Source organism: Passer montanus, unplaced genomic scaffold (genome assembly GCF_014805655.1).
Source record: "Passer montanus isolate IOZ18808 unplaced genomic scaffold, ASM1480565v1 scaffold56, whole genome shotgun sequence".
Taxonomy (NCBI): Eukaryota; Metazoa; Chordata; class Aves; order Passeriformes; family Passeridae; genus Passer; species Passer montanus.
This window is the reverse complement of record NW_024370595.1, coordinates 4,394,789-4,418,033: the sequence shown is the minus strand read 5'-3', so window position 1 is coordinate 4,418,033 and position 23,245 is coordinate 4,394,789. Positions and strand designations below refer to the sequence as shown.

Below are 23,245 nucleotides of genomic sequence, written 5' to 3'. Positions count from 1 at the left end.
TTCAAAACAACACATTAATGAAAAATCCATCACAAGCCCTACTAGAAAGAAATGCTTAGGACAAGCAGAGACCACCTACTCACCAAACCTCCAGCAATTACTTCACAAGGAACTTTCCCTGAAAGTCTGCAACTGCACACCTTTCTAACCACTTTCACACAGCCACAATGACATCCAGGTGTTGCATAAATTAAGAAAGATATATTTCTTGCCAGCAGAATTGCCTTTAGGGCTTGACATGTTTTTGACATGTGATCTCAGACCTAGGGGAAAGTTAAGAAAGCTGGGGGTGAAGGATGTGTCTTCAAGGTTAAAAATGGCTACAGTTTTAGGAAGGCTTCCTACCAAAATTAAAACATTCTGCTCGTAAATATTTTATATAAAAACTTCCTTTAGTATTTCGAGAAGGCAAAACAAAGTTCATATACAAAGTGTAGTAAAGTCTGGAACAGGTAATAGTATCCTTACAACTCAGACATCTAAAAACTGAGCAAGTGACTGTCTTGTTTTATTAAAAGCAACACTATTTTTAAGTGAGATATATCTATTCACTTCCTCACTTTAAATCTTCTCTTATTCCACAATAAGTAAATTTATCTTTACAAAAATTTTCATTAAGTTTTCAAAAAATTTAATCATATCTAGGAATTAACACAGTGAGACTCATGTCAATAAACCTTCAAATCTGAGCAACACTTGTTACTGATGAACTGAACAGTCTAATGAGAGAATAGCTTATTAATAGTAACGATTCAAATTTCATCTGAGAAGGTTACAGGGAAACTCTTTAAACAAAACTGTTCATATGTCACTACACCAGCCCTTGATGCTAGCCATCCTTTGCCAGTTATTCTGTGAAAGGCAGAGACACATTATTTACCTATTCTGCACCTGCACTGTAGGAGCTGGAGTCACACCACACCAGTTTAATTTCTCCAGCCACCATCAGCAGAATACTTGTTAACTGGCAGCTACAGTCAGGTATGTTGCTGGCTGCAGTAGAGCTAGGCAAGGGTTTTAGCCCCTTCTGTTAAAATTCATCACATCTCTCCCTTCTCTCAGCAAACAACACAACTACACATCTTCCCCTCCTAATTCCTTCTGCCCAAAGTTCCTTGCATTAGAAGGAAAAACACTGGAATTGTTCAACCCAGCCTATCTGACAGAACAGAGTTAAGAAGTGGTGCTATTCAGATATTTGAACAAAAAAGGGGACAAAACAAACAGCTGAAGAGAGCAGCTTCTTAAACCATCTCTGACACTAGTCCTAAGACAGGTAGCATGTCCAAAGGCAGTTTGCTCCTGTTTTAGCAGCACAAAGAAGTAAGAAACCACACAGCATGTTAACACTCATTTCATTAGCTCTTTTAGGGATCACCACATGCTTCTGACAGATGAATCAGGCACCTTAAAAATCCAGTATCAGGCTGAAATGTTTCCAGGTTGACTCACAAACTTTAGTAACAGCAAATATAGACGTTACAGTGTGGAGGGATTTCAGACTTGGAAGCACATTTCAAGCAGAATTTGGCATGACTTTACTGTTATAATGAGTACACATTCCTGTCACCAGCAGAACTAATGTGCTCTAATTTCCTAGAGAATTTCATATTTTGTCTTCTCTTTCCCCTTCCACTACACACTATTTCCACTGGACAAAGAGGAGATAAAGGATGCAGTTGGCTTGGCTTAACAGGCTTCTAATGACCCTTCAAACCTCTAGAATGAGCAAATTCAAAAGTTACAGGCACGGACAAAAATGCCATCACATACACATAATTTCCTTCAGAAACAAAACCAAAATAGGCTTTCAATGTTATTTTATACCAACAAAGACTAAAATGCCTAAAGGGCATTTAGCTTTCTCCTCCCCTGTTCAGAAGAGAACAGACTTCACCTTATTAGTATTCAGCAGAAGAAATATTGATCAGCTGCATGTGCATTCAGAACGCATCTCATTTTGTGGCTGGCTGCAGGACAGTGAAATGTCTGGAGGAGAAGCCTTATGAGAAGCAGCTGAGAACACTTGGTTTCTTCAGCCTGGAGGAGACCGAGGGGAGACCTCATTGTGAGCTTCAACATCTTTGTGAGGGGAAGTGGAGGGGAAAGTACCCATCCTTCACTCTCGTGATCAGCGACAGGACTCAAGGATATGGCACAAAGCTGAGTCAGGGCAGGTTTGGGTTGGATATCAGAAAAAAGTTTTTCACTCAGAGGGTTGTTTGGGCACCGCAGTTCCTCAGGGAAGTGGTCACAGCACCAGCCTGTTTGAGTGCAAGTGTTTGGACAATGCTCTCAGGCACATGGTGTGACTATTGGGGCGTCCTGGGCAGGGCCAAGAGTTGGACTCAATGATCCTCATGGGTCCCTTCCAACTCAGCATATCTTACAATTCTGTAATTGTTAAAGTTTTACAGCAAAACTTGTTTAAATTGATGTTCTAATACTCGTGCACAGAACAAATTAGCAAGAATTTAAATTCCTGTCTGTGTGTAAAAAATACACTAACACATTTGTAAAGCATTTGTAAATCTAAACTTGAAAGTATGAACCAAGAAATTTTATAAAAGCCAAAAGTATCTCAATAAAGAAGGCTAAAAGAAGGTTTTATTCAATGCCATGACTACTTTGTAATTACTCCAGTACACAGTGTAAACTTAGATTTCATCATGTAACTAAAAGCCCCTTACAGGATGGAAGCTCTGCCTATCTCCTTCTCTCACAACACAAATGCAGGAATACAAGCACACTGGGCAATGACAAGTATTTCAACAAGTTCACTGAAGTCACATGGTTAATTTTAACCCTGCCTCTTCAGTAGTGCCTAAAAAGCATTGCTTGGTGCAATCTTGGTGATATTGTACTGACAACAGCAGAAAAATAAGGTGCAAAACTATAAAAAGTATGATTCAATATAGGCAACCTTAAACATATTATGACTAAGAAAAAGAAGCCCAAGAAGAAGAAATACTTCTCTATTTTCTGTAGGCTTTGAACAACCACTTCAAAGAGTTTCATCTTGTTTTTTCCCCCCATACCTAGGGCTGAACACCTGGACCTCAGATCATGTAAGATGTTAAAACTAAAGTAACTTCAGAAAAGAAAACTGATTAAGGTAGCAAACAAGGATTTTTAGAAAGAATCAGAGGAACTGCTTCATGACTGTACTCAACCTGATATGAATACAACAGGCAGAAGATATTTTAAGGGAACATTCATGTAAAAAAGGAATAGTTTAACAGTGGTATCACAAAAGAGCTGCATATGAAATGGAAGAACACCAAGATGCAAAAGAGAAATTTAAAAAACACCTTAAAATCACATAATGACTTGTGCATGTATTTATCATTATCTTATGTATTCTTACAGTTCTTGGAATAGTAGGACTGTTACAAAAAAATAAGAAAACAAGAAAAACACTGTGATATCTTTGCCCTGTTCTGACAGCACAGTGATCTCAGCACAAATGAGACCTAGAGAAGCATTTTGCTTCTCTGAAATTATGCCAGGATGACAAAAGCAGCATGGAGTTGAGGGGCACATGAAGTCCTGTTTCTCAACATTTAATGAGCAGGTTTTTCTCAGTGCTCTCACAATCTCAGCCCTCATGGGGGAGGGGTGTCACAAGGCCCACTGACCTAGATTAGCCTGAAGTTCAACACCAAGATCCTCCACACTTGGCAAAATAAGATTGTATTACAGCACTTCTAAAACATACAGTGTCTAATATCTAGTTACTATTTTCATAATGTAAGGCTGTAAATCATTCAACTCAGTAGAAATGCTTCAGTGTATTGACCTGAAACATTGACTTGAAATGCCTCTTCAGTTCTTTTCATAACATAACTTCAAATCTCCATCTCTGAATTATACCTTACTTGTAAAGGAATATAAACCATAAATGAAGACATAGGAAGTGTTTAATTCTTACTTGATCAGTAATGATATATTTAAGAAACAACTCTCCTTTTTAAAAGTTCCTTCATGGTTTTGACAAGGAAATGTTTAGAAGTTTATTTTTTGAAGGATAAGATAAGAAATACTTAAAACAGTTCTCATTTTATGAAACATTAACAGAAAGTATCAAATTGAACTGATGTTGTTTAGAAGTTTATTTTTTGAAGGATAAGAGAAAAAAATACTTAAAACAGTTCTCATTTTAAGAAATATTCACAGAAAGTATCAAAATGGAACTGATGCTGTAGTTTTCTTCAAAATTAATTACCCAGCCACAAAAACTAGGATGGCTCAAAAGGCAGCTGTTAGCTACATTTCTGACAAATGCAAAACAAAAACTAACAAAGTAACCTACAATCATGAACAAGCTACACTTGCATTTTATACAATAAATGCATTTATTGTACAAAGAAACCACAAGTGTATTCATAGCACTGTTTAAGGAGTTTTGTCACAGCTAGGTGATACAAACTTCAAGCACAAAGGGTAACAGAGACCAAGGAATAAAAATTTCTGACAAATTATAAAGTCTTCACACGTTATTTCTAGAACAAGAATCCATACACATGGCAATAAACCATACTATATATAGGCATTAAAAGTAACTACAAGACAGAAAAAAAAGCAATTTCTTTCTGAAAACTCCAAACACACATAGATCCTTGTTATTTTGAAAAACTGCCTCTTCAATTTTTTAAAAAAATAATTGGAGAGTGAGCTTAAAGACCAAGTGTTGTCTCAAACACTTTGGTCAGATGGAAGAAATTCAGTAAGGTCTCTGACATTTAGATTACCATTCTCTAAAACAGTTTTATTTTACTTTTCAGCAACACACATTAAATAAGAATATAAGACATAAATAATGTGACCTTCAGCTCACATCTCTACAACACATTCAATTCTCGCTCCCTCTTCCACTGCAGTGGCAATTCTTGTCATTCCTGATATACTGCAAGATTCTGTCCTACTAGCAGAGTGACAGCAAATCCATCTGTCCTCCTGTCCTCAAGGAAAGGGAGCAAGCAGGCTGGCACAGAGCAGAGGACAGCAGACTGGCAGCTGACCCGTGGCTCAACAGAAACAAGTATCTCCCCCAGCAAACACAGCTACACAGATGCAGATTCTGGCAATGAAGAGATAATACTTTTCCCAGGGATCTTCAAGTGCTGTCTGGGTGAGGGGAAAGGACAAGTGACACAACAGATGTCTCTGAAGTTTGTACATGCCAACATCTGAATCAGGCAATATCATCTACCAGGAATTGTAAAATAAACTACTGAACTGAGGCTTCTTCTGATCTGCTATTTTTAAACATGGACAATTTTAGACAATGAACTGCTGCTCTACAGTAACAAACAGCCACAAACTTCAACTGGCTTCAGTATCAAAGGCAGTATTTTACAGACCCCTACACAAAGATGTGAACACACAAACTGCTTTTCCACTGCCACCACAGGTGCAATTACTGTCAGCAAAGGTGAGGACAAACAGTTAATTGAACTAACCATTTCAACCTTCCCCCCATGATTTACACAAACCTATCTAACCAGACCATGAAACCAAAGAGAAAATCACCATTAAAACATTACTGCCTGCAGAAAATTCAGGCTTCAGAAACAAAGCAATTTCTTTATAATGTCTGCAACCGAAAAGAAATATTCTGAAGACATTGGAACTTTTCACTGGATAATTTCATTTATTGTAGGTCAGTCTATCATTCCTTCAAACAGCCTGAAAGGGGCAAAATGACTTGTCAAGTCAAGATTCTAATTAAACTTGAAATTAATTACAGCAAATATCTAATTGCAGTCACATTTAAGCCACATATCCAACTTATTTCACTAACCTAACAGATGCTTATGTCAGCAAGAATAAGTATTTGATACAAATACTTCCTGATGCTACAAAAGTAGTGATCAATATAGAATACATAATATCAGTGAAAATGATCAAAACAGCTGTGATACCTGGTTGTTTACCCCACACCCAACTCTCAACAATCGATTTGGCCCTGTAAGTGGGCACTGGAGTCTCTTCTTCATCTTTCTTTTCTTTGTCGTTCTGCTCTTCTTTCTTTGATGCAGTTTGGCATTCGGTGCTATCATCTAAAGAAAACAAAAGGGAGGGGAAAAAAAGACCAGTTAAGCTACCTTCAAGTCAGGTTGGAATTTCAGGTCTAGGTTAAAAGAGTAAAGGTAAAATCCCCAGCCCACAAGCTTACAGAAATATTGTCTATCATTAAGAGAACAAGGTAGGGGGGAAGCAGTATTTTCTCATGTTAACTGTCACAGGTGCTGGGTCTCATGTTTCGTGAGACAGTGACCTTACAATCCAGAAATCACCTCTGTAACCTCCTCAGGATGAACATTTAATATAGATATCATCATGTAAGAATTGCAAAGAATTTACAAAACACAGTACTGCAAAGAAGGCACTTTACATCAGACTGTGCTCCCAACTATCTGTATTGCTGTAGCATTTACTTGGTTTTATATTCCATTTCCAAGAATAAAAAGACAGCAATAGCCCATATTTCAAAATCAAGGAGAGCTCTACATTGACATTTACACTACTTTCATGCAGCAGTATGTCAACATCTGTAAAACATCTAGCATCTTAGTAATTACTGGCAAATACTGAAAATAATACCACCATTTTCTGCCCAAGCAACAAAACAGCATGTGCAATCCTTTTGAGACTACTTTTACAAAGTCAGAACACAGACATTAGTCACTTATCTCTGTAATCAAAGGCTGCCTGAAAGTCTCAATTTTCTAAATGGAGTAGAACTAGACAGCTGGAAATTCTCATAATTTCTCAAGTCCAGCATTTGAAACTTGCCCATGAAGAGTTTAGTTCCAGCCTTTTTTACCTGGCTCCTAGAACTGATCAATCCTTCATTCCTATCTGCCAGTCTAGTCCAGAGACTCCCTCCCTTAATGTTCCAGCCACAACACAACAGATAATCACTACTATTTTGTATTTTTTCCTTTCTCACCCCCTACATACCCCACCAAAATAATACATTTGTACCAGCATATATCAGAAGAAAATAATAAGCAAGAGGTTTACATCAATAGCCAGACATGGAACATCTGACTGCCGCCTGCCTCACACTCATGGAGTGAGATCAAAGGCTCTCATTCCCTCAGAACGTACAAAATACACCTATCACAATGTACAAGAACATTCAACTGTTCTTTCCATCTGGCCTAACAGAAAATTAATGCTTAAGCTGGCTGGAACTGGATCTACGATTGCCTCTTGGCTAATTTTTTTTTTTTTTAACTGGAGACAATAAGACCTCCCAAAATAAAGTTCTTTTGGGTCACCTTCATTACACAAATTTTAAATTAAAGCACTGTTTCCTGACCTGTAACTGACAGGTGCTCAGGAGGTGGAAGATGAAGACTGAAGGGCAGGAAAAAGGAAAGGAGGCATAATTGCAGTATCCATGAGATTGTGGGCCAAGGAAGAGATAGCAAAGTCACTTGAGAACAGGAAAATGCAACTTGGATACACTTCTTGTAAGTGGCAAACAGAGAATCGAACTGTGTCCCTCAAACACTGAGGAACAGCCTGTGAGTCACCAGTTTGATAACAACATCCAAAATGTGATTCAATCCAGCTGTTTCTTTTCAAAGGAAGAAGCAAATAACAGGAAAAGTACAGAACCCATTCTAGACCAAGGACCCTGTTCAGGCCCAGTGGCTCAGAATATTTCCACAGTAACACCATCAATCTCCCTGTTTCTCCACTCACCCACACGTCTAGAGACACACTTTGCAGGGTCTGGAATTTTAGTTAGTGGGTAGAAGGATGCTGTGCCAAGACACAATTTACAGGCAGCTGTAGGAGAACTTGTTATGCTTTTTAACAGATCCTTGGCAAAGGATGATAACCAAGGGCTACAAACTTAGTCATTTTATCAAACTCCTCACTGCAAATAGAGAAGATCCCAATCCAGGTGGGAACTCAAGCTTTGTATGGAATAAAAACAACCCTGGCATGTAAATCCACAGGAGGATTTTCTTTTTTTATTGTCTGTATGAAGAGAAGAGGAGCAATGAGAGAAAAAGTGGGAAGAAAATGAGCTAAAAATCACATTAAAAACCATGTCAAATTGTTCCATAAAGACAGTTCACTAAACTTGCAAAAAAACTACTTGCCACATAACAGACAAAGCTGGTATCAGTCTAGATTGAAAGCAGCAACACTGACATCATAATTATGGAGGTTCTGTTATGCTTCATGAAAGATTTTTAAACAGGAAGACCCGAAGACTTTTCAGAAAGAGGGGCAGGGAGGAGAAATATCTTGAGCAAAGCCAGAACAGACCAAAGTAACAAGACAGTAACAAGACAGTTTTCAAAACAATGCATGCAAAAATACAGTGCAGTGTGTCAGCATGATTTAACTTAATTTTGTGAATCTTGTGGTGGGGGAAGCAACATAGCATCTACCTAAGAGACCTTTCCCTTTATTATGTTTTAGTATATAGCCTTATACCTCTACAGTGAGGCAGGTAGGCACAGCCAGCAGTCAGAACTGAGCAACTGAAGTAACTCTTCTCAGCTAGAAATTAGCTCCCAAACCAAAGCACAGCAGCTCACCATGTGTGCACTATCTTGCACAGCCATGGCCTAATCTGGTATAAACAGAGGATAAAAAGGAAGCACTAAAAATGGAACTTACATTTCATAATCAATGAGGGAAAAAACCTGACACTGCATAGTGGCCTCCACCACCTGTTCTAGTATGGTCTTGTGCTGCTCTGAAATGCCAATGAACTCATGTAGTTGGGAATCCCTCCATGGCAAGAGAAAGCCTGCAACACATTCCCTACAGATGTTGACAGGGCAAAAAGTCACACAGTGTGCTTCAGAAAAGGGCTGTATTTTATAACCACCCTAAACCAGTATTTGGTAGTTCCAGATCCAGGAAATATTTCAGCTGCAATATATTTTCTGTCAAAAATCCTTGTTTTTTTTACACACACACACATATATACCTACATACACAAAACTGATAGTTATTTATGAGGGAAAGATGTGCTTTACCATTTGCAAACCATACTTATACAGCCTTCTAGGTTAGATGATAAGTTTCTGATCTCCTAATCCTAATCAGAAATAAAGTTTATTTTCTTCCCTGTACACTGTTTTTTTTTAATGCATTAAATTATTTTTTGAATTTACAATAGAGCGTTCTACACTTCTGAAGTCAAACAATCCAACAGAGTGACTACAGACTTCCCTATCCTGCAGAGAGAGTATGATAATCCATAGCTGAGCACTGAATTCTTGAGTCACTGCGTACAACCCACAGCTGGGTATGGGGAAGCAGAAGAGAAAAGTGCCACTTCTCACTTTTAACAAGTTCTGCCTTACACAAAAAAAGGAGGCTCAAAGCAGGAGCCAGCCCACATCCCTACACACTACTACAGTTTGATTTATAATGTGGTCTGAACACCAGCCACCATAACCAATTCCTACAGGCTGTTATTCTTGTCATAAATATTTTGTTTCTGCCAGCCTCTCTGGAATTGCTTGTGGCATTTGGACTTCATTTAACCTGCTTGCAGGTGCAACACTGCATGAGGCTTGTGTATTTAGAGGCACCAGGCAGAGAAAGGTCCAACTTTCAGGAAAGGGGGAAGAGAAGAGGAAGCCCACAGTGACTGCCAAAGGCAGGATGGAGGCATGAAGCTGAAAATTTTACATTTTTGTCCTCAAACTTAAAACAGCTAATTGAAACAGAATTTTCCACCTATGAAGTTTGAGGAATCAAAAATAAATAAAAAATAGCAACCCACAAAAGAGACCTGTGTGTCTCAAAGAGACTGGTACATCTTAAAATTTTACAGTAACAGTTCTCGAACTTGAAAATTTAGTAAGAATAATATTACTTAATACTTTCTATTATTTTCAGAACACAGATTCCAGTATACAAGGTATTAATCTAATCCAAATTTCCTGAGGGCAGCCTGGTTGTCTTTGAAATACATGGAATGCTACAAGTGCACCTGTATTTGGACATCACTACTGTCACAGCTGTGTCCTCAGATGGTACTTGGAAACATACAAACACATTCTGTTGAACACATTTATCAAACATGTTTCTCTTAAAGTGCCATGAATTCAAAACAAAGACCTTATTCCTAACCAAACATTCTTGCTAACAGAAAGAGGGAAAAACAGCTAACAGAAGGGGAAAAAAAAAGCACTACTTCTATATTCTTCCTAGAGAGAAAAGGAATGTTTTTTGCCATCAATAGCATGTTCTTCCAGTCTACTGCCACTGCTAATATCCACTGACAGAATGAAGTGCCTCTTCTGAACAGTCCAGTCAGCATCAACAGAGAGCTATAGCACTAGTGAAGAAATAGATTCTAAGTGGATGGGCTTAAATCAAAACTTCTTTTAAAAGACTGAATAAAAGGGACTACATACAGCAACCTCTCTTGTTCATCTCCAGATTAGTCCATTTAGCAGTAAATTTTCAATATTGCCATTAATCTATATTGCTTTTCATATAAAACCACTGGGTCTTATATAAATCTCATTACTTGTGTGTACTTTTCCCTCTCCTCTTGAATTGTATTTGCAGATCATTTATGCAAAAAAAGTACCAACTAAACAGATGTAAACACTTTAGATTTTCATTTCATGAAACTAAACTTGAGCTGCAAGTTCAGAGGTGCAAACTGACCACTAATTTTTCTGGTTCCATGATCAAACATACAACCTGACTGACATGACCAAAAACAGCCTTTTCTTTTTTTTTTCCCCCTCAAGCCTGGTAAGCAAGATAGCTGTACTGACCACCAATTTTTCTGGTTCCATGATCAAACATACAACCTGATTGACATGACCAAAAACAGCTTTTTTTTTTTTCCCTCAAGCCTGGTAAGACACATAGCTGCATTTTAGAATCCTGCAGGACAACACAATAGCATTTATGAAGACTAACTTCACTGAGACACAATTCATACATTAATCCTAAGAGTTAAGAGCCTGAAAAAGCTGTTATTTAAATTTCTAAACTACTGCAGAGTTTCAAGAAATTTCAAGAAATACGTAGAAGAACATACACCCTCCAGCCGTGGGAAGGAAGCATACATTAATCCTAAGAGTTAAGAGCCTGAAAAAGCTGTTATTTAGATTTCTAAACTACTGAGGAGTTTCAAGAAATATGTGGAATATTTCCAGCTGTGGAAAGGAACAGGTGTGATCTGTGCTATGTAATACCTACACTTAACTCCTCCAGAAGCAAAGACAAGTGGAAGGTGGCATTTTAGCTTTTACCTCTGTTACTCACCATACAAGTCTATCTTAATTGGCACTAAAATAAACTAAAGTAATTATCCCCAAGTCTATTTTTCCCACAACAGTAATGGGTAAGTGATCTCCCTGGCTTTATCTCAACTCCCAGGCTTTTATATTTTATTTTCATCTCCTATGGAGGAGGGGCAGCAGGCAAAGAGCTGGAAGGGTGAGCACCTGGCTAAGGTCAACCCACCACAACACAGTACTGGAAACAACAAGTGGCAGTCTGCCTTTACCACCACCACACTATGTAGATGAAAAAGCTTTCAAAAGCCTCATCACAGCTTGGACACTTTAGAGTAACATAAAAGCCTTATTTATACAGTGAAGTGTCAAACTCTGTATTTTTAAATAACTGTTCTACAGTCTTCAACACTTTCTGAACCTTCTGAGACATGTACACACATCTGACATTAAAAAAATAAATTCATCATTGCTCAGAACAAGTGTCCTAAGTGGACAAACATGAAGTCACAGATGACTGGCTTAGCACTTCTGGATTTTATACTGCTGTCTATAATTTGCATCAGAAGTGACAGATTGCATTTTCCTAGGTGATATTTCAAGGATTACCCTGAAAATTAAAAACAATTATACTATGACATCTCTCTGTAAGCTTTCTCAGAATTACTAAAAGCACTACAGCACCATAATTAACAAAACATCTCAATTCTCTGCAGCTACTTAGCTATAAAGATATTGGAAGAACAGTTTTCTGTCAAAGACTAGCACAGGTACAATTCTAAAAACAATGTGTAAGTATCCATCACAAAAAGATCAATTAATCAATTTAATTTGCAAAGAAAAAATATATCCATATATAAATACCCTTCAGTACTACAGATGTTTGTTATCCTTCCTCTACATGAAAGCATAGTGTGTTGAATTGTTTTTCCACAACCACCACACCACCTCTATCATGAGCTGTCAGTGAACAGGAAAGCATTTCCTACAATTCCTCTAGCAGGTAATACTTCCCTTTATTGCAAAAAGTTTACAATGCCTTTTGTTACTACACATGGAAGTAGCCAACGCAAAGAACAAACTATTACTCTACCTCCGCTCATTTCATGAGCAGCTTTGTAGTAGCCTGCCTGATAAGATCAGCTGTATTTTCACCCAGTGTCAACAACAATATTCCAAAGGGCCAGCAGCACAGGGAGGACAAAAGTCTTCTAACTCTGATACAGTTAGGAGCATAACCTGATTTTTACTACAGCATGCAGCCACTAATAACCTAAAAAGCTTATACTCTTGATAAGTAAATGTATAATTCATTCTTCTCTCATAAATTATTTACTGTATCTTACTTCCTGTAAAAATTACCTCCACTAGTCAAAAAGATATCCATTCTGCCTATTTTTAAAGGAGGCATACTATAGGTATGAAAAAATTGTCTACATGAGTAATTGAGCATTACTGGTTGTGGGATAATTGTACTGTGGGATATGTCTATATCCCATATAGACATAGTAACAGGAAGTCACAGATGCCAAAAAAATAGTTCACTATTACCAAAGGCAGTATTTCTACCCATCTCCTCATTTATCTGGGAATCTTACAAATTATTGACAAACTTATCAGACCATTTGGCGAGTCCATTTCAGCCAGATCAGGAAACAAATATTTTAGTTTTTGACCAGTTTAATTTTTTGTTCAGTATGGAGTCAAAAGAGTACCACTTTTGTGATGAAGATGAGAAAAAGGCAAGAGCAAAATCACCCCATTCCAGCATTCCCCATCACAAACCAAAATCCACCCCCACCAAAGTAATCTCGCTAAGCAGATGTATTACTCTGCCATTTGCAATATTTGCAGTGTTCTAACTGCTCTCAAGTACACTGGAAAACTTTAAAAAAAAAAAAAAGGCACTAGGTTCTCAGGCAGATCGTGGACAGTTTTTAAGCTGACCTTTCAGATACTTTCTGAGGACTGTAAACAAAATTAGAAATAGCAGTATCAGCTTTATCCCATTCCTCAGTCCACTTCCTTTAAACAAAGGCTACAGCTGTAAACACACCAAGCATACCAAACAAAAAGACACTGCCAAGCCTGTCTCATAGTAACATGCCTAGTTATGAAGTTAAATTTCACAAGGCTAGAACAGATTTAAGCCTTCAGTTGGAGGCTTGAATATTACCTTTTCATACACTTTTCAGAAATCACTTTCAATTGTATTTAATTCAAAACATTAACACCTGCAAATTGTATAGACAAGTAATGATAAACAAAAGTTTTGTGACAGTATGAAAGCTGAGGTCCATTTTCAACATCACAATGAGAAAAAATTAACAAATTCAAAGAAATTTAAAATTCATACCTTTTCTTGGAGGTAGTTCACCACTCTGTATTAATTCTGTTCCAGGATATACAATCTCCCCATCTTTTACCATTTCATTCCACAAGCCACACAATCCATCTCGTGTAAAAGCAAGCTGTTAAAAATAATACATTATATAGAGTTAAAATAATACATTATATAGAGTTACACACACTTTTCTCTCAAGGCAATTCAAGCTAACACTTCAAACACATCTGATTACATACATCATCCTGAAGAAAGAAAACACACATACCATCTCACTGGAAATGAGATTTTGTGTGTGTGTGACAAGGTTTTAAAAACTCTTCAGAATCTCTGATTGTCTAGCTATGCTATTTTCAGGTTAAAAGTGCAAAATGGCAAATTTTAGGTAGACTCAAGTCCAGAAAAATAAACTTTTTTTTGGTGACAAATTCTCATCAAAAGCATGGACTTGGTCACCTCAGAGCTAACCACCCATTCATGATGACACCGGCTGGGGGGGCAGGGAGAGGGTGTGGGGAGTCCTTTTTCTCTTCAGGAAAAGCTATTCAAACAAAGTCAAGCAGCATAAAATCCCAAAACAGAGAAGCTCAGTCCCCTCGCCAACCAGCAAATGAAGAGCTGGGCATCTTAACCAGAATGATGACATCAAGGCCCAGATTTGTAAATGAATTCAGCCACTTCAATCTGGTCCTGCTGTGCAAAGCATCTCTCACCACCCTCCCTCTTCTTTCCAACTTCTACAATGCCTCCTCTCCCACCAAGAGCCAGATTGTGGAACAGTTCAAGCCTAAAAGCAGCTACACCCAGAGGAAGAGCAAAGGGCTGCCCCAGCCCAGGTCAGCTCCCAACACACTCTGTGTTCAAGAGCACAAATACTGGCAACAGAACACAGGCTCTGCTAGCTGGAACCACTCACAAAAGCACTGGCTCTAACACAAGTCTCCTAATGATTTAGGAATTTGGATCTCCCTTGGAGAATCCTAATGACCAGGACAACTTCTCCTCTGTGGATGTTGGTTTTTTTTCTTTATAAAATCTGCAGAACAGGTATCTACATCCCGAGTGAATTCCATAATAACCAGGCTGTATTTCACAACTGTAGAGCATAAGGGAGGAGGGTAGGACACAAAACTGAAAAACAGTATTTTCTACATACCACAGTGGTGCAGTGGACCACATTAAAAAAAAAAAAAAACAAGCATAAACAACACCATTTTTTTCTTAAGTAAGAAAATAAAATACACCACCTGCTGAAGGCTCATTCAGAAGCATCTTTGGGTTATGTAACTAACATTCAAATCCAAGGTGTTTTAACTGAGAGGTAATACACAGATGTGGCTTACAACAACTACCATAAAATATTTACCACTACACAAAAGTCCACTCATCTCGAGAAAACAGCTCAAAATAAAATCATTACATTGGAATGATTAAGGATTACAGGTTTTAAGAGACACATCCACCAGCAGGGCAGAGATTTGCTAATCCAGCTCATGTCAGTTAACAGGAATTAAAAGACAAGTTGCATGTTTTCACACCACTGTAACACACTAAATGACCATAGTAATTTCTTGACTTCATATAGCATACATCAGAAATCCACTCCGTGTTTTAATTATTTCCATAATTCTTCTTTCAGCATAAAATGTGAATTGACACATTGTATGTGTCTGTCACTTACTACTGCCTGATCAGAGGCAGAATCACGCAGTGTGAGCTAGACGTTATTCATCTTATCTGTGACTTATCAATTGTACAGCACCAGAATCAAACTCTGACCACACTTCACTGAGAAGAACGGTCCCTGTTCTTCAGTGTTACACAGCACAAGGAGCTTTTGCAAAGATCTGCTTTGTGTTTTGCTAAGAGCTTTACATTTGGCTTCATTTTTTAAAAATTGGAATAATCTGAAGCTGCATTTCAACAATGAAAAAAATCAGTCACCATTTACTGATTTTCTTGATTGTTCCCAGCCTATGAATATTTCAACAATAAATGGTTTTCACTTTTTCCTTCTTTAGATGTGGTCATATACTTTAGTAGGACACCTAGGGAATTTACTTTTCATAGTTTTTTCCTGTGTAAAAAAAAAGTAAACCAGTTATTTCACTGATTTTGGTTCATATAGTGGTGATACATTATTTAAATGCTAACCTATGGTAAAATACAAGCTTGAAAAATAGTAAGTGAGGCAACCCTCCAGATGGGTTGCATAATAAATTATAGTTTTCACAAACTAAAGATCTTTCTCTAATAAACTGTCTTTTTCACACATTTTACTTTACATTCCCAGATCACCTTGGTATGGAAAAATCATTCTCACAGCCCATAGAATCTAAATGTCTCTGGGCTTTGAATGTCAGATTCTTCACAATGTAGCACTGTTCTATTTCAGAAAAAGTTATTACTTTTGAAAGCATTCATGTAAAGCAGAATCAGGAACTGTTTTCTCCACTTGAACCTCTAATTCTTTCACACAGCACAAAGTTCACTCAACTCTTTCAGGCAACTAAAAACTGAAAAAGTAAACAAAATTTCTTCGGCCTTGGGTTTGGTTCAAAGTCTTATCAAAGTAATTTTTTCTTGGTATGTTGCAAAAAGATAGAGGAACCACCAAGACTACGGGTCACAGAGTTCCACCTCCCTCTCCAAATACTGTAAGCAGCCTTCAGATAAACAATTTTGCCTACTACTCAGGCTGTAGTTAACATTTTGTCAGCAGTATCTCTGTCGGGGGAAGGGAAAAAGGAGGCAAGTTTGAAAGTAAAGAAACACTGGACTGACTTTACAGCAATAATCAAAGCAGCCAGCTGAACAGATAATTAAGAAATAGTATTTACAACCAATTCATATGTCATAACAGGGCAACTTAATTTCAGCTGTAACAAAATGACTATTAATCTATTCAACATTCAGCAGGTATCTAGTATTTGCTATATATATTAGCTGAAAGTGAAAGAAAAGTCTGAGTTTTAAAGTCATAAATTATTTAAGCAAGTTTATTTTCATGATCTAAAAATTACATAATCATAATAGAAAATTTACAACTCCCTTACGAGAAATATTTATTTTAGCCAACAGAAATGGGGTGGAGTGGTTGATACAAGAGAGGGTTGTGCTGACATCCAGAGGGCCCCTGACAAGCTGGAGAAATGGGCTGACCTCATGAACCTAAACCTCATGAAGAAGTGCAAAGTCCTACAGCTGGGGAGGAGCCTACAGGCCCAGAGTAGGCTCCATGTGAGAGACATGGACAAAAAAGAGAGAGCCCAGCAAAGAACGATGAAAATTATTAAGGGACTGGAACACCCTTTTTATGAGGAAAGGCAGAGAGAAAGGGCTTGGGAGGAAAGCTCATCTATATACATGTGTATAAAATCTGAAGGGAAGGTATAAAAAGGATGGATCCAGGCTTTGCTCAGTGGTACCCAGAGACAGGATCAGAGGGAATGGGTGTAAACTGAAATGCAGGAGCTTCCCTCTGACCACCAGGAAACATTGTCTCTGTGAGAGAGCAGCCAAGCACTGGCACAAGGTGTGCCCAGGGAGGTTGTAGATTCCCGATTTTTGAAGATATTCAGAAGACATTCAAACACAGATCTGGGCACTGGACTCTAGGCAGCCCTGCTTGAACACGGGAGTTGGACCAGACGACCTCCAGAGGTCCCTTCCAACCTCAAACATTTGTGTTTGAGAAACACAAATGTGTTGTGAAACTTGCAGCTGAAGATTACACTCTTCTGTGTAATGGAAGTGTCTGCTTTAACTTCCCAATCCTGCATCTTTTTCTTCCTGCAAAATTTTATGACTTTCTTCCTTTGCTCCCACCAATACCTTTCACATTCAGTCATTCATCAAGAATCTATCAACACATCTCAGCGTTCCAACTAGAGAACTAAAACTTTGTTCAGTACAAAAAAAAAAAAAGAGAAAAAAAAAGGTACTTCCTCCACTAAATTATTTGAAGGATGTTCACAAAGCAATTGGTGGTACAGTGCAAGGCAAGAAAAACACATTTGGTGTCTTCATTGTTCCTGACATACTGGAGTTCCAAACACAAGAGCAGCCATTTGTGTTTTGTAAAGTCTCTCTCACTAGATTGCTTGATTCATATGAGTATCCCTCTAATAAATTTAGTAACTTCATTTGCACATGTTTAATGGGATGAACTTAAGCTCAGTAAGTTAACAAGTTAAGAATAATGAAGTCTTCATTGAACTTTTGCAACTGACAACAGTAGCAGAGATGTACCCTTAGTAAATCTTCCCCCATGACACTGCTTGCCCCACCACTTACACACTTCCTTCCAAAGACCAGGACAACAGCGGATGAACTTAAGCTCAGTAAGTTAACAAGTTAAGAATAATGAAGTCTTCGCTGAACTTTTGCAACTGACAACACTACCAGAGATCAGAGATGTACCCTCAGTAAATTTCCCCCAAGGCCCTGCTTGCCCCATCACTTATACGCTTCCTTCCAAAGACCAGGACAACAGTAGCTCCATGCTCCATTACTACTATCCACTGCCTTGCAACTTTGGCCTGTGTTCTTAATCCTCCTACTCATTCCCCACGCTAAAAATCTCCCTTGTCCTTTCCCATGACATCTACTGACCTCTTCTCAATCCCCATCTCCCACGCATCTCACCTTCAGAAACCCCAAGCCTCTTCCATCATTTGTCACACTTTCTCATCCCCAGACCATGTCTGGATCACTTGAAAACCATGTATCTCCTCAAATCCACACCTCCCACACAGACCTAAGGCTCAGCCCTGCTCACTTATCCCAAACTAAAAACACAAGGGCCTAAGGAGACTTTAAAGGGAACTTCTACTGTAAACTAGACTGCCTCCACTCTAATCTTTAGCTAATCTTATCTCTGCAGTAGAACTGTAATTTATTCTGTCTGGTACAACATCTGATTAAGTCAAAGGGGTATCTAGTTTGGTTGCTGACATATGCTGCTGCCTACCTCCAACAGGGCTGGCAGTGAAATTTCTCTCCATTCCCATCAACTTCAGACAATAAGACCCTGGAAGGAATTAACATTTACTTCCATTTGAAGAAAATTAAATCTTGCAACCATAACTGGGTAAGCTCCTGAGAATTCTCAAAGCACTGCTACAATTTTGTTTTCACTAAGTTATTTTAAGAATAATCAGCAGCTCTGATTTTGTTTTAAAGTCAGCTACTTTAATTAGACAAACTCTGTAGTACATTAGATTATGTTCTCAAGGTGGTTTCATAAACTTCCCAGCAGAAAGCATAGAAGCCTTCATAAAGGTTAACTTGAACCCAAGAAAAACGAAGCCAGGAAAATAAAATTACACAAAAGAACAAAGATTGACTCAGGTAGGATTCCTGGTTATATAATTGCACTGGAAATTTAAGAAACTGACTTCATAACTACAGAACATCAATATGGATTTAAAATATAAGCTACTTAAATGATCTTCACCTCAGAACTGCCAAGGGTAGTGGAGAATCTGTTCTCCTATTCACTTATTTTTGCATTAGCCACTGGCTGTAGGAAAAACTTTTCTTGCTAGAAAAATACTTAACTGAAAAACACTTTCAGCCCAGTAATAGTGAAGAAAATCACGGAACAATAAGTCCTTTACTAAGTCTCTCTTTTGTTTTTGCTTTTTTTGAATCCATTCAATTTGTGTTTCCTTTTTTATTGTTGTCTTAGTATTTTGTCCTAGCTTCCTTCCTCCCCTTCTGAACGAGGCATGCCCTGAGACCACAGCTGCTTATCATACCTATACAGAGCACAGTGCAACATCACTGTTGTGATGTGCTCAAGTGCTCAGAGAGCAAAATCAAAAAAATTCAGCTGCCCCCACATTACTTCAACAGATTTAAACTAGAAACATACCCATAATAGCATCCCCATAAGAGGATGCTGGTCTTCCACTTGCTGCAAAAGTTAACAGCCAATGGTCACACACAAGGAAAAATTATGGAATTCCCTCAAACCTAGAAACTATCTTTATGCATCTGAAGAATAGCTCTGTCTGAACCCAAATATTTGAACCTATGTATTAAATCTAATTTCTCTAACCTACCACACCGCATATAGTGTTTTTCCCTCCATATGGAAATCATTTATTTAGGAGAGAGCACTACTTCATTTTTAAAATAACTTTTAAAAATTGCTATCACAATGTTCACTTCCTTTAAATACAAAGGAGTCCTCATTTGCAGTTTACTGTAAGAGCTTCCAAATAAGCCCTTCATTTTTTTTGATCAGAAAACCAAAACAAAGTAGATTAACAGGAAAGCAATAAAACAGAGAAGGCAACTTTCACCAACTTCTTGCTTTTAAGAGCCAAGACATCATTTCTTTACATAATCTTCTCACAAGTAAAGACACTGATCTGAATGTTGGAAGCTACAATTTTCAAGACAATCAAAATGATGAATGTAACTTTGAAGGAAGGGTAAAAAGGTTTCAAACCAATCCAACTCTTAAAGGTGGCTATTTAGTTTCAAAAAACTGATTTTCATCTCTGTGGCAAAAGGTAATGACAGAAATTGTCTGTCACCCATGAACTCAATGAAAACTGATGGAAATGCTTCATGTTCCTCTTGCAGACAGCTCCCACACCTTGACTGTTGCCTAAAGTTTTTCTCCACACTACAGGAAAAAGAAAGTTTTTCCCTCTAACTCCTGCTATTAAGCACAACAGTTCTCCACAGGATCCAGAATAAGCAGCCTAATTAAACTCCATTTGAACACACACATGCATCCCATTAGCTCACAGCAATTCTAGTTTTTAGTTATTCATCCATCACTAATTAAAGGTCTCTGCATAAGATTCTAATTTAGTTGTACAGTACATCTATTTAATCAGAATTATTTTAAGCACAGTTTGATTCTGCAAACTGGGTACCTAGGTTTAAGTAAACAATTTTAATCTTCCCTTTTTATAATAAAGGATATCTTCCTTAGGAACAGTAATTTAAACACAATTTCCCATTACACACAATGTTTGCTATAAATGTGATGGTTTCTACTAATAATAGTCATCAATATGTAGGTCTTTTCAATGTATTAATTCAAATCTAAATAAATAACTTATAAATTGGAATAATACACTAACTTTTTAAGTGACTGTATTAATGAATGTTTGCTATAAATGTGATGGTTTCTACTAATAATAGTCATCAATAGGCAGGTCTTTTCAATGTATTAATTCAAATAAATAACTTATAGATTGAAATAATACACTAACTTTTCAAGTGACTGTATTAAGAATGGTACATGAAAAAGTGGCCTGCACTAAAATCCACCTATTTTATAACTGCATAGGACTATTTTATTAATGGTGATGTTATACACATCCTGTTGATGTGTCATAGGAGAACATACTACATATCGTGTACTGATGTTCTCATATTCAGCTGAACTACCCTGATATTTCAGCTGCTGTAACAGTCTGTTTTTTTCACATACCATAGAATATCCTATTTTGCTCCACCAGGAAATTTAGGTTTTTTAAATAAAATAAATGTTTCTGTGCACTTCAAAATTACATTAGTAGCCATAAATCATACAAACAAATACAAAGTTTGTAAAAAGACATGGAGCAGTTACAGGTTGCATTTGGATCTTTGTGGAGCACCTTGGCTTCCTAAAATAGTATTGTTCAGTTTCAGAAAAATTAATATAAGCAAAAAACACTGTGAAGATACAGTTCCATTAACATTTCACACCACGTCAAGTAATTGTGCAGGCCAGAAGGTCACTGCTACTACAAAAGGACTTGTGCCTTTAATATTCACTTAAGAATAGTAATAACATACTACATCACACTGCCTTTGTCTCACAGCAGTAACATCCCAAAACTGAGTAAGAACATTTAAATTTGGCCTGGGCACAACCTGCAACAGTGGCGCACAGGTGATTAAACACAAGCCATGCTACAACCCACATGTCACTCTTTTCTTATTGTATTAATACCTCAATACAATACTTATTAATGCAAATAGTACTACAATATTGCGTATTACACTATTCATGCAACACCTTCTTGAGCTAAAACAAAAAAAGAATACAATAATTTTCAGAGAGATTTCATTGGCTTAATCTACAATAACTGCCAGTTATCAAGTCTAAAAAACAAACTCTCTGGCAACAGTGACAAAGGAAATAAGGAAAAAAAAAGTACTTTGGAGACTACTAGGCCACCAGATGAAACCATTTTACTTCCAATCCTAGTTACATGCCTCAAATTTTGTAGCAGTAGAATTTACTTTAAAAACTAATCAAGTCTGTATGTCTCCTAAGGTAACTCCCCAGAATAATTCTGTTTCTACAAGGACTGTCACCTACTCATTCTTGGACTACTGTACACTGAGAAGTTAAAAATGTAGCTACAAAGTGAAGAGTTCCGGGGTCCAATTCCAAACAATTTGTAGTCATCTTAATCCTTTCACATAAATTTAGTTTGTCTTCTTCAAACCTCTCATAGTACTCTCATAGTAATGTGTTCACCTTTTCAATTCCTGCTGACAGTCTCTTGAGCACCAATAGGGCTCTCTACAGCTGAGCCAGTAAAAACATGCACATGAAGAAATCTACATATTCACTTAAAGGATTTAAACACAGGATTCATACCTATTAAAAAAATAACCACACAGAGCTAGGTCATGCTGACCAACCAGTAGCTAAAATAATCATTCATGTAGCAGAAAAATTCTCAAGAGGCCAAAACCCCTTTCCTTTATGAAGGCATCTGCCATATAATGCATTAAAAGATGCTACTCAAGATTCACATGCTCAGTTTTTCAAAATACTGAGCACACGAATCCAATTAAGAGTTCTGTGATGAGGACCTGTGTAATACCAAAAACAGGTAACCTAATAAGAAAATTATATTATACCCAGGAGGCCTGGCTTGTCTTCAGATTCCAGAGAAGTGATGTTTGCATCCAGCAGATGACAAATCATTACTGTTCTCGTATTTCATTATTCGCATTATTTTGACTACAGTTTGATTGGAAGAAAAAAAAAAATAGTTCTCTGGCAATTAAGAGTCTAACTTGTTACTACACAAAGAACTCGCATAAGTAAGAGCATTTATTCACAGAAATATGCTGCAAATGATGATTTTTATTATTAAAAGGAAGTCTTGTAAAACATCAACTAAACTACAGTCTCATACATCACAAATATTTCATTGCACTTATACACACAACTGCAAATAACCCATAAAACTTTATGGACCAAAACCCTTCTATCAAAAGTTTAAATAAATAAGAAAAAAAAAGGAATGTAGAAAAAAGGCACTACAAAAAAAAAGGAAAAATCTGATCAATCACATGAACAGTCACATTTTTCACCCAATATAATACAGAAGAAAAAAGGCAATGCATAGTCAGCAGGTGTTACAAACAAAGGTTGCCACTTTTTCAGATTAATTTTCCTGTATTCAATAATCATTATATACAACATACTTGTAATCTAAAAGGTACCATTCTGGAAACAAAAAAAAATATTTCCATATTTATCTCCAAAATGCTGTATTGCATCTTTATTTACTTTATTTACATTACAGAAAACATCTGACTTTGCACTGAAACTTTTACTTTGGTAGGAACAAAAGATGAAAATAGAATAAATCTAACCAAATCAAGAACAAGACCT

At 37.3% G+C, this 23,245-nt stretch overlaps 1 protein-coding gene across 4 annotated transcripts in view; it reads right to left on the bottom strand.

Moving 5' to 3' along the window:
• HERC2 (HECT and RLD domain containing E3 ubiquitin protein ligase 2) overlaps positions 1 to 23,245 on the bottom strand; it is a 103,892-nt gene that overhangs the window by 78,522 nt on the left and 2,125 nt on the right. For all 4 annotated transcript variants that reach the window (XR_005629435.1, XM_039725736.1, XM_039725738.1 and 1 more), the window contains exons 3-4: positions 13,606 to 13,720; positions 5,925 to 6,062 (exon numbers count right to left, since the gene is read on the bottom strand). Coding sequence is in view for 3 of the 4 variants with exons in the window: in XM_039725736.1 (XP_039581670.1) it covers positions 5,925 to 6,062; positions 13,606 to 13,720 (253 nt within the window). In the remaining variant the exon portion in view is untranslated. The remainder of the gene's footprint in view (positions 1 to 5,924; positions 6,063 to 13,605; positions 13,721 to 23,245) is intronic.